At 37.0% G+C, this 12,977-nt stretch overlaps 1 protein-coding gene across 1 annotated transcript in view; it reads right to left on the reverse strand.

The window, feature by feature from the left end:
* Positions 1 to 12,977, reverse strand: part of ARHGAP29 (Rho GTPase activating protein 29) — a 78,242-nt gene that overhangs the window by 9,425 nt on the left and 55,840 nt on the right. The window contains 14 exon segments of the mRNA XM_040564804.1: positions 1,746 to 1,776; positions 1,779 to 1,935; positions 4,125 to 4,213; positions 4,216 to 4,261; positions 4,500 to 4,688; positions 4,995 to 5,075; positions 5,205 to 5,315; positions 5,789 to 5,853; positions 6,133 to 6,155; positions 6,157 to 6,187; positions 6,190 to 6,267; positions 6,711 to 6,769; positions 10,651 to 10,723; positions 11,105 to 11,201. Of these exon segments, the coding sequence (XP_040420738.1) occupies positions 1,746 to 1,776; positions 1,779 to 1,935; positions 4,125 to 4,213; positions 4,216 to 4,261; positions 4,500 to 4,688; positions 4,995 to 5,075; positions 5,205 to 5,315; positions 5,789 to 5,853; positions 6,133 to 6,155; positions 6,157 to 6,187; positions 6,190 to 6,267; positions 6,711 to 6,769; positions 10,651 to 10,691 (1,001 nt within the window). The 5' untranslated portion in view covers positions 10,692 to 10,723; positions 11,105 to 11,201.

Genomic DNA, 12,977 nt, shown 5'->3' on the forward strand with positions numbered 1-12,977 from the left:
CGCCCATCCCCCATGCCAGGACACTAAAAATGCTTCATTTAATGAACATTGTTGTTCATTAATGTTCATGAACATATGTATTTTTACTTGTCATTACTAAAGCCCAAATTAAAAAAGGCAATTTATTTCTAATTAAATAAGTGCAGTTTTTTTTTTTTTTTTTTTTATAATTTAAATCAGCTTTTCCACATATCTGCAAGGTTTTATCTGCAAGGTTTTTGTCTGGTAGATTTTGCAAATACAGCAAATCTGTTTAGCTGAAGACCAGAAAAATTTAGTGGCTATTGCATCCTACTCTCAATCCTTTCATATGAAAGATTCTCTGCCCAGCCATCACCACTATTCATCTATAAACATATAGATGTTAAAATGTTGCTAGATACTGCTGCAGAACCAATAGTCGCTAAAAACCAGAAAATATGTCGAAGCTACCAGAGATGTTAAGTCCATTGTGAAATATATGTTCTCAAGATGAGGACAGAAAACAGTTAGTCTCATGTAAAATGCTGAAGCACTCTGTGGACAAAATGGCCTACTAGCCAAGTTTAGCAGTCAGGAAGTTGTTGCTTAATCAGTTTTACCCTGTCCAGCTGAAGGAAGTAACAGACTTAAGAAACATTAAAACATGCATTTGTCCAAGCTACTATCCCTTAAATAAATGCACACCTGAACAATAAAAATGATCCCTTCAAGTGCATGAAGAATCACAAGGCCACGTCAAAGAAAACAAGAGGGAAGAAGGGAGGAGAAAAAACAAGCTCCTATGAATCTTAAGCATTAAATAGCTGGGGAGACCATAAAAAGAGTTTGAAATTTCATGCTCATCAGTTTCTTGGGGAGCCTCATAGTTAAATCCCTTAAGTCAAAGCTTATGAGCATGTCTAAATCAGTCTTAAAAGGCAGGAAATTGACAGACAAGAACTAAGAATCTCAGCTTTAACTTTGAATTTCCTGGCTTTTGTTGGTACAAGTCTGACTCAAGCATTAGGTTTTTGTATTTAGTTCTCTTTTGAAAGACGATGACGACACTTTCCTGTACAACTGTGAAACATACAGACTGGAATGGGTATTCTGGTACTTTAGTGCCAAGATGACTACTTTACAACAAGTTAAAGGTGGAAAAAGCATTTGGCATACTGACACAAGATCTTTTTGTCTTGCTGTCTTTACTTCCATATTAGCAATATCTTTAATAGATTAACATTAAAAGCTGCTATTTCATACTGCTTGGAAAAAATAATTAAGCTATATAACAAAGGGACACGTGGACTTGAACTTTTTTTTGTCACACAGCAAGAGACAGAAATCAAACAAAACTTCCGCCTGAAGTTTTCCAAACCTAAACAATATACAAGAATGTACAGTAGCAAGGCCTGCAGAAGGAGGAAAAGTACCTTTCCAGGCATTCTAAAACAAATTATCAAATATTACTGCCACACCACACTAGTAAACCTTACAGTTCAAAATTTATTTTTTTCATATTAACTACTATCTACATTAAAGTAGTAACAAGTGAATTCTTACACAGTAATTGTCAATGTTTTAGCAAGCATTGTCATGTTTGAATGTGAAAATTACACGTAATCAACCACCAAATTATGTGTCAAAGAAATAAAGAATGGTAAAATAAAACACGAAGATTCATTCAACGCTATTTTACTCCTCCAGAAGTTTTTACTGGTAAACACATATGCCTTGCATTTAATTCTGAAACAAGGAAATGCCGCAAGTAGTTCGGGACTCACCCATCAACCTGGGAACTACGGGTTTCAAAGAACCTGATTCAATAGGAATGCCTTCCTTTGGCAAACTTTTCACAAACTCTGAATACTGCTGACCAGGGTCATAAAGTTTGGCACTCTCACAGAGGGACTGGCAGTTAACTGGAAGAGATACAACCTGAGCATGCTGCAGCTGGAACAGGTTAACTGTTGCCTGTTAGGAGGAGAAAAATTTGTACATGATTTACTAGGTATTTCAATTCACTATGCTCAACCCAAATTAGCATCATGACAGACAGTGATTTAAATAATAATACTATAAAATGCTAGGAGTTAACAACACATGTAGGGATGGGTTTTGTGCAAGATTCCTGGATATCTACTGCAAATACTTCATATGAGGCAGTATTCCTCTTTTGCTCTCTGGGTTATCAAATACTCAAAGTAGCAAAGGCAACTCCAGTGTTTTCCCACTTTGGGTTTAAACAAGCAAGTTTTATACAGCAAGGTTTGTTGCTACCAAAAAGGCAATTTTCATCCTCTGGGAACGTTAGTCAATGCTACAATGAAGTAGTCTACAATGAAGTAGTCTGAGTTCCAAACCCAAATCAGCTCTGTATTACCTTGAGACATGAAAAAGGACAAAATGCCTTGCCCCAACAAAACAGACTAACTGAACATTAAGTAAAATAAAGCTTCTAAAATAGTTTATCCAAGTCAGAGACAAGGGAAGGGGACACTTCATGGCTTCTGCTTCAGGTAGGGGGTTGCAGGAATAACTGCTACTGCTTTGCCCCGGTTTCTGCTAGGATAGAGTCAATTTTCCTCCTAGTAGCTGGTATTGTGCTGTGTTTTGGATTTAGGATAAGAATAATGCTGATAACACACTGATGTTTTAGTTGTTGCAGAGCATTACTTATACTAAACAAGGACTTTTCAGCTTCTCATACTGCCCTGGCAGTAAGGTGGCTGCAGGTGCTCAAGGAGCTGGGACAGCTGACCCCAACTGGCCAAAGGGACATTCCATACCACATGGCATCATGCTAAAGAATTTGCATGGGGTGGCTGGCTGGGGTGGGTGGGACCACTGCTTGGGGATGGGATGGGCATCAGTCAGAGTGAACAATTGCATTGTGCATCACTTGCTTTGTACATTCTATTATCATCATCATCATTTCCCTTCCTTTTCTTTCCTATTAAACTATATTTATCTCAACCAACAAACTTTTACCTTTCCCTCTGCCCCATCCCACTGTGGGTGGGGCGTGAGGTGAACAGCTGTGTGGTGCTTAGCAGGCTGCTGGTTTAAACCACAACACATCTCCAACTTTTTCAGAAGGGAAAAGATTTTTTGCCTTCACACCTTCCTTCTTCTTTGGCCTTTAACAAGCTGGTACCTGACCAGCTTGCACTAATGTGGCAGCATGCAGCCAGGTAAGGAATTCAAGCCTGCTCATTCCATTATTTGTAAATGAGAAACACTTCCATCTTCCTAAGCTGTCCAACAGAATTTCTAACTTCCTTCATCATCTAGCTAAAAGCTTGGGCTTTTGATTTCACAAGTAGAATTCAATTGCCAGTGAAATTTATCTTGCTAGTATGTCAGTTGAAGATGAAGATTAAAACGTCAACTAGTTGTTAAGAATTACTTTTCCTCAAACTGTTGATTTCAGAATAATTTGCAACCTAGAGAAACTTGCACTGACAGATTTAAGCTTTCTACTAAGCTTACTGTGTTTTTTTGTCACCCACCCCCCATGACACAGTGCTATATCTGACTTCATCTCATCTAAATGAAATATGCATCTATTAGCAAAATGCACTCAAGATTTTTACAACCAGTATATGTAGATATAACATTTTGACAATCCTTTGCTTATTTACACCCATTACATTTGTATATTAAATTAGTCACAGCAGATACTGCAGTAATCAGTAAAGTTTTTAAGGCTAGCAGGCTCCATGCTGCAGTGCATTAACAAACACTTAAGCCAAACTTCTTTGCTAATGCACAAATGAAAATAACGGGAACGTGAGCTGTACTCAAAGTAACAAGATAATACTACTGCCCTCAATATAACTAGAAAGATTTAACATGAATTCTGTAGTCAAGGTTCTTGCAGTGCAACAGCTCATCAAAAACATCTAAAAATTCAAGATGGGTATACTCACATTTTTTTTTTATTACTAAAAATACCTCTTAATACAAACAGGAACAACAAACATTAAAAGTTTTCCTTCTTTTTCTACTGGCTTGCCCTCTGTCCTTTGAAAACTTTCTATTTTAAGCAGTTAACACTATCAATGCAGTTTTCTCTCAGTCTTAAGAATCTTTATATAGCTCTATTTAACAATTAGGCCAAGCCACTTTATTGCCAAAGCTATTTTAAAAAGCATACTTACAGCTTTAAGAGTAAGATCGCACTGGAAAATAAGCTCCCGAAGCTGCATTAAAACATCACTTTTAAAGCTTTCCAAATCATTTCTTTTTCTTCAATCTCTGCTATGCTTGCTTTATAGTGTTCATTGGCCTCTTCAGCCTATGGAAAAAACACATGTATAAAGGGTTGATGGACAACAACCTTGATACTAACAGGTAAGAAAAATACATACACATGACAAATTGTAACAGGAGATTCTCCCTTAGGATAGAAGCCAGAAAGCACAGCAAGATTAAAATGAAGAATTATGAACAGAACATTCCATTGAGAGCATTTGTGTGAAAGAACAAGCGAAACCAGCTAAGACTTATCTTTAAAAGTAAGAAAAAAAACTTACTTTTTGAAGAGCCTCCTCCTCTAGCCTTCGTTTTTTTTCCAGTTGCTTGCTGAAATCTTTTACAAAGCTTCCACTTGAGCTAAGATGTTCCTCCTCAGCACGAGCGGTGCAGGATTTCGCCTTTTCATACTCATCTTGACGCTGTGTATATAGCAACTTTGCTTTTCTTAGAGCAGCTTCCAGCTCTTGCTGCAGAATGCAACAAAGAAAAAAACGCAAAAGAAATTATTTTCATTTTCTGTTTGTTTAATGGGATGTTTAAAGAAAATGTTATGCCCAGATTGGTACTCTTCAGTTCAGACTACAAAGTCATAGAAGGATAACCTCTTACAAATAGGAATATGCCATGAAATTGACAGTTACATTCTACATCCATTAAGTTCTATGGGTTCTACATGTGAATTAAGATGTGTAACATTAGACAGCATAGTTAGAAAATATTGACCCTTTTTAAGAATTTGAGATTGAACACTGTTAGATATGAAAAATACCAACCATTTTTTTCTGTTCTCTCTGCCAAAGCTCCTTGATATCTTTCCTTTGTTTATCCAACTCATTTTTTCTTCCCAGAAGGGGCTAGATAGGAAATATTAGAGAAGTATGTCAAGACTTACAGGTTGCAAGTTTGTTCTTTCAAATAAGCCATGATGTTGCAAAACCTTTTACAAACCTAAACAATATTTTTGTCAGTTTCTGTAAGCTTACCTGCACAACTTTGTTAGACTGGAGAGCAGCAGCTGTTTGTTGCCAGAGCTGATTGTTCTCAATATCATTTTGAAAAGCATTAAGGAATATTGATTGGAATGGCATATAATCCTAAAATTATACAGAACAAAAACATAAGTGCTCTAGGTAAGGTGGAGCCGATGTTCTAAGTGTCAGTATAATTGAACTAGATTTTCAATTACGTTTAATACAATATTAATGTGTGTGGAAGTCAGGTCTGAATATCGAAAGTGGGATTTCTCAGCTATCTTCATTTTACTCGAAAAACTTGGGAAGGCAAGGTCTACAAGTCCAAATTACACAACATACAAGATGTTAGAAAGAACAAAAAAACGCTGAATACCATAAGGCTACTCTGTATTTTCAACCAAAAAAAATTATTTATCCAAATTTCCATAGAGGATGGGAAGAGATAATAATGCAACAGATCTTTTACAGTAATTTGCAGTATAAATCAATCTGTATTGACTTAAAAATATATTCCTAATGTCCCCAAGTTTCATTTTGCTCAAGACATCTAATGCATATTTAAGACTTAAAAAGAGCTCCTAAGTCGCACTCACCTGGGGTCCAACAACAGCTTTAGCAGTTTTCAGCCATTTTGCTAGGTTTTTAGCACACTCAACTTCTGTTAAGAAAATAAATCACATAATTAACTGTTTATGATAACTATTATACCACCTCCCAAATGCTTTTTTACATTCTTCCTCTAACAGATAGGCTACATAGGGGACCACCTTCACTTCGTTACAAGCCTTTAATTATAGGAAATGGGTGTTCTGTCCACTTCAGTGGAACAGCTACTGATTTAGAAATCACATTATTGACAGTCTGCAGCACAGGGGCCTGACAACAGATTTAATTCTATCGTGACAATGCTGATTAAATGCCAGAAAAAAACACTCACCCAAGCTAAGCTTTTTTTCTACCACGGACTACATCCTTGGTGTATTTTGACCATGCTTAGCATAGGACAGAGCTGATTCAATTCCACTGTCATTCCTTAGAAGCATGTTATCAACCTCCTCTGCTCGAAGATGTCCTGAAAATAAAGAATCAAACACAAAGAAGTGAATTTTAGACATGACCACACACTGAGAGCAAAGCCAGTATTAGCCAACTGTGAATACTTAAGCAGCTCTCATCTTGAGTGTTCTTTAATGCTAGTTGACTCTAACAGGACTGACAGAGGTTTTAGAACAAATTAACAGGTCATAGTATTTTATCATGACTAGTCATATGGCCAGCATAGCTTTTCTTAAAGAAATCAACCCAAAAAACACTAATCAATGACAGAAGTGCTTCGGGTCTTGTTTTTCCTTCTCCCAAAAAGCAACCAGAGTGGTTATTCACAGAAGTGCAAAACCTCTGCAAAAGCAAATTATTTACACTGAAATTTACTGTCAAAAAGTGACCAAACAACTTATTTAGAGATGAGAACATATATACAGAATTGTATTTATTAATATTAAAGGAATGACCTACCTTGAATATCATCCCTTTCATGCAGGAACCCCCAGACTCCACAGACAGATTTCAAAAGACTGGTGTATAGAAAAGAGATCAAATTAGGGAAGGTAAGTTCTCACTAGAGCTGATAGTCCAAAAATTAAACTTCAAATTTAAACCCTCCCCTTTTTTTCCCCTCTGCAAAGTAAGGAAAGAACTATGCTGTAACTCCCTCTCATCTAATATAGGATCTAAGCTCCCAATAGCTTGTCAACTGAGACGTAACAAATAGCAGGGAATCATTATATATCTTTAAACCAACAATCCTGAAAGGTTGGGATGAAAAAAAATCTTGTTAACATTCAGGGGGTCTAGAGGGGAAGACATAGGAGGAGCAGCTGAAGTCTCTTGGTTGTTCAGCCCAGAGCAGGACAGGCTAAGGGAGGCCTCATGGCGGCCTGCAGCTTCCTCATGAGGAAAGAGGAGGGACAGGCACTGAGCTCTGCTCTCTGGGGACAGTGACAGGACCTGAGGGAACAGCATGGAGCTGGGACAGGGGAGGGTCAGGCTGGGTGTTAGGGAAAGGTTCTTCATTGAGGGGTGGTCAGGCACGGGGACAGGCTCCCCAGGGAAGTGGTAAGAGCACCAAGCCTGCCGGAGTCCAAGAAGCAGTTGGACAACGCTCTCAGACATATGGCTTGATTTTGGGTGGTCCTGTGTTTGAGCGAGGAGTTGGACTCGATGCTCCTTGTGGGTCCCTTCCAACTCAGGATATTCTATGATTTGCTACCTATCTTTTAGAAGGATTTCATCCAGACCTGATGTCATATACGTGTAACAGACACCATTCTACAAGCCCTAAGAATCCTGGATTTCTTCATAGAGAAGACAGACATGATTTCACCTAAATTACTTGCACGTGTGCAGTGTAGGCACAACAGCTGACTGGTAACACTTTCTAATGAAGCACTGATACTCAGTACTACCTGACAGAATTAATCCAACAATAAGTAAACGGAATTTAGCTTAGCATAAGATTTCATCCCTTTGTCCTCATGCTGCATCTCTTTTAATTGTTGAAGTAGAATTATTTGTAGGACTGTGCTGCAAACCAGGCCAATTAAAATTGAATTAAAAGTTCACCTAGTAAAAAATTTCCCCTGCCTTTTAAGACCTGCATCATTTAAATGAATAAATTACTCTAGACAACTCAGAAGCAGAGAGCAGGCAGAAGACAAACACGAAGAAATAGCTGCAAAATAGCCTTAAGCTTCACAAGAAGAACTTGTTTCCATTTTAGATTTTGGTGTGTTTTATCATCAGACAAAGCTAAAATGGAGCATGGTAGCAATGATGCAAGTAGGGTTTTTTGCATTTTTTTTTTAAATGTAAACGAGAACTGATCATAAATCAGAAAAATCCCTGATCACTGTTCACTTCACAGCAAAAAATTTAGCTTATAAAGTGGGATACAACTGTTAGGTTAGAATAAACAAGAAATGGAAAAAAACCAACCACATCTTATACTAATTCAGTAAGTACTTAGAGGTTCTGGTCCTAAAAAATTACTTCCTATTCTATAAAACCTAAATCGTTTTAGCCCTGAGAACTGTTCAGTCTTCTCCAGTAACTCAGGCACACAGCCTGGTTAGGGCAGCTATTTAATGCTCAGTTGTCCATCCAAATTCACCCCACTACAAATATGCAATACCACGTTGTAAAGGCAAGCATATAGACTGCTGTTGACGCTCTGCTACTTCTCTTTATATACTGCTTTATTGTCAGAACTCAACCCACCACCAAAAAGACAGTGACTCATCCCAGCAAGCTAGCCCCCCCCAATAAACCCAAACTTTCTGACTTGCACATAGATTTTATTTTAAATTGAACTTCAACCAAGCCTGTTTTCCCATTTCCCAAGAACTCTCAACCTGTCAGAGGCAAAACTCTGCAAAGAGCACACTTTGACATTTTATCGTCTCTTATTGCGCTTTCAGACCTACATAATGTCCAATAGCATTCAATAGTTGTTGAGCAATGAAAGGTCACACATGCCCGTCTCACTTCTCCCAATATATTCTAAAGCTCTTCTGTTTTAATTAAGAAATATCTTTGTTTCTACCTTGTACTTCTGGTTGTACAAGGACTAAAATGAGAATAATTACACTTGCAAAGAAGGGGTATACATATCACTTAACTTAAGCCTTCAAGCTGAATGCCTGAACTAAAGAATGTAGGTGCCCCTGTAGTCAAGAGAAGCAAGATCAACCCCCTCTGAAGCCTTGGAGCAATCCTCAACAGCTTAGCTAAGAAGGCCCTTAACTTAACAGGCAATTAAAAGCTTTCTCCTAAATTAACCTTCAAACTGTTTATACGTTAATTTCTATCAAAATGCTATGCTCTAATATTTTAAGATACAGCTAGCTGCTGTGTTGACCAGTGAACGTACAGATCTGAAGGAATGAAAAGTTAATACAGCTACTTAAATATTTTGCACTTAGCTCCTCCTAACACATCTACTAGATGGCCTCCAAATTACTTTCTGAATTGCAAAACAAAGTGAAATGCTTCATCTGTTAAATATTTGTCTGAATGCAGTGCATATGTATTTTATTTCCAACAAATTGAACCATGTTATTCTACCTGCTCCAGAATTTAAATTTGTTCTTTTCCGCATTAGGGAAAGCAAATGACACTACAAAATGGGACTTTAAATACAAGCTAGTGACTTCTGGAGAAGCTAGACTAGAATTTCTTCATTTCACTAAACCGTAATTTTTCCTTGGCTTCCACCTACCCCCACATTTAGAAGCATGACCATCTTATTTCTTGGGAATATATTTTTGCATTATGAAGCCATTACAGGACTAAAAAGCAAACAAATTCATCACCTTCCTTCTGCTGGTGAACTGATCTGCTGATCATCTGAAACAGCACTTGTTCAAATAATTTCATCTACGTTACTTGAGATGCTGGCTTCTATGCTATTTTATTTCATATTTTTCTCAGCAGCCTAACCCTCTTTTTGTGTCTGCTGGAACCAGTCTTCTGACCAGCTTCCTTCCTTTCCATGTCCTTTGAGAAGACTAGCTTTGTAACAGTTACAGATTTAGAAGAATTTCTATGATTGTCCATCTTATTCTCATGTGTTAACAAGCATAGCGTAAATTTAAAAAAGACTATTTCTCAGCCATAATTGCACAGCATTGCTATGATCAAGCCTGTATGAAGGAATGCTATGTCTTAAGTAACATATAAAACCTAAAAAAAGGAATTTTTTTTAACCTTGTTACAACTTTGCTTGGCATACACACTTTCGTTACATTAATCTGGATTGATTTACCTGCAAGTCTGATTTGACAAAAAAAATTCAGAGTTGCATGTGGTACTGAGCATTTTTAAAATCTCACCTTCAGACTGTTTAAAAGGGAGTTTAAAAAAACTAATATTTTTCTTTGACTACCTATAAGTTGACACTGCTATTTTCAGTTCTCTCAGTGAATTGTTGGAACAGCTACAGCACAAACTGGGCTCTAGAAGAACAAAAGGTTATTTTGTAAGGAATAACTGTCTTTAAAAACCCAAAAGATGTCATTAAACCTCAATTTAGATTCTAGATCTGACATGTCTATTCCAGCTACTCCTGCATGCAAATAATTCATTTCATCAAGTATCTTATTATGAAGTATTTAGCTTTTTTCACTAAACCAATTTAAAATATCAAGTGAACTTAGAGCAGGTTATCATTTATCCTAACACTTAAGTGCTAGCCCAGTTGAATCATCACTGGCATTGAGAACAGAGAACATGTATGAGTACTTGAAACCCTAAATACTTTTTTTTTCATGGGTTTAATCTTATTTTAGCACTCAGAAGACTTCAAGCATCCTAGACCCACAATGCACAGAGTTTCAGTGGAAATTAAAATCTCCTTTAAAAGATATGATTTCACGCTCCAAGAGAACGTTTAGCTTACCTGACTTCTCCGAGATACAGGAAGTCCCAGTGACGAGCCATTGTCTACATCTCCCATAAGGAAGTCTGAAACACTACCAGAAAAACAAAGAGCTGTGTTACTTCATTACTTCACCTACGTAATTTCAGATCACTGAGAACAAAAATTCAGATCATCTCTCTAATACTCTTTAAAAGTTCTGCACAAAGATTTCAGGAGTAGTTTTGAATTCCCTGCAATTTCTATACCATGTCCTACCATTTCTATACCATCTATTTCCATCATGGCTTCCCTTGTTAAGAAAAAAACAAACGTCAAAACAAAGCAGAAAAAGCATTCTGAATATGGTCAATTTAAATTCATTTTTCAGCCAATATTTGGTTGTAAGGAAACAAAAGGCTTTTTTTGTTGTTGCTCAAATCTTAATTTGATTCAGCTCCACTGAACTCTTTACAACTCTCAGATTCCAACTTACACGTTTCCAAAGGTAAATGCCAATGTTTCAATGGAAGTAAATATTTCACTGAAGAGTTCTCTCTTGTTTTCTTCATTAACTTCTTTGAAGTTCACCGCTTATGAAAAAGATGAAAACCAAAGGGTGAGAGGTGGGTCAAGAAAGTTCACTGTGCCTGAAGACAAGTTTATACAGTCTCCTATAGAACAGGCAGTATTATAATTCTCAACAATTTCAAAAACACATTAAAAAATTCTAAGAACTTGAAAGGAAAGAAATGACTGCCTTCCAGATGCTTTCCACAATGCAAACAGATTACTATTACTTCCTCTATCTTCCCACTTAAACAGGAGCTTTGTGCAGGAACACGATGGTAATGTTGGTGGAAGAGGTGAATAGTTAAATATCAGCAAGTGTCAAATCAAATCACAGCAGTGACACCATCATAAAAGAGCTCACAAAAACAAACAAAATATTTGAACAATTGCTTCTCCCTTTCTGGTTAGATACTTCAGAACAGGAGCAGCAGTTTATGAGGGTCCCCCCTCTATCTGCATGCAATCCTGTGTACACCCAGAACATGGTGTTTCTGTTTTGAAAAACAGAAAGCTACTAAAAAGTAGCATCCATTGCAAAACACTTCAATTATTAGCTTCATAGTCTGGCAAAACCCCCGCAGGCTGTTAAAAGTGTGGAAGAAGCAAGGCATAGCTATCATAGTTTCGAAATAGGAAAGGGAACATTTTGGACAAACTAGATGATTTGAGCTGGTAACCAAGAAGAGTAGTTAGGCAGGCAACACCTAACCCTTTAACAGGCTTCCATGACAAACTGGAATAACGTGGAGACAAAAGGAATGATTCATTCAGAGTTTCTATTAATACAACTGCCAGACAAGGGAGAGGACAGAGAAAGAAGACAAAAACAACAACTTTTTTTTTTTTTATCTAGTTTCCAACCCACTCCTAAATCATTGGTGACTAGGAATTTTTTTTTGTACCAAAGTCAAATATACCCCTTTGAGCCAAAGCTGAGCCCTTTCGATGGAAGTCAGTTTTACATGGGGAGCCGTGACATTCCCACATTAGTATCTTTAAATGCTTGATTTTATTAAGCAATGCAATATACTTCATCAACTACATGCCTAAATTGCTATAAATTATATACTGTTTCAGAAATACTGCAGTGACACATACAGTTATTCACCCCTTTACATTTGCTTCTATTGTGATTTTATTAATTACTTTTGGCAAGATCTGTGACTATTAATCCTCCTTACATCTAAGTAAGAATATGGAAATAATCGACTGCGATGACTTCTAAAAGTAGCAAAAATTAAATCACTTTATACCATTATCCATTCTATGCACCATTTTCTTAACAATTAATGTAACAGACTTCAATCTTTAGAAGCATTCAAGCTTTCCTGCCAGGGCCTAACCCTAATGGGTAACAACAAGAAAGTACAGTATCTGCTCCCCCAATAAAAACTTTTCCTTTCACAAAGGAAATCTAAACTAGTAAATTAACACAATTGAATCCATTCCTTTTACACAGCAAGCCAACAGGCCTGACCAGCATTTCGATAACAAAATATTTCTGTACAAAGCTATTACATAAAGTATGTATTCTTCTGTGGACTATTTCCACAATTACTTGCAGACCTGGAAAAATGTGTTGTATAGAGCCTACAGCAATAAAAAACACCAACGTATTACAAAAATGTTAACAGATCTGTAGCCCCCACAGTTCCCTGCTAAATTAAGGCTTCTCCCACTCTTAATTCTTCTGGTACATTACATTAAAAAAGTATCTGGCAGCTTTGTTTGAAATGAGGGACTCAAAACACCCACAGTTTTTAACAACTTTGTAAACACCAGAGGATTTTTTTTTT

The sequence above is a fragment of the Cygnus olor genome, chromosome 8 (genome assembly GCF_009769625.2).
Source record: "Cygnus olor isolate bCygOlo1 chromosome 8, bCygOlo1.pri.v2, whole genome shotgun sequence".
Lineage (NCBI taxonomy): Eukaryota > Metazoa > Chordata > Aves > Anseriformes > Anatidae > Cygnus > Cygnus olor.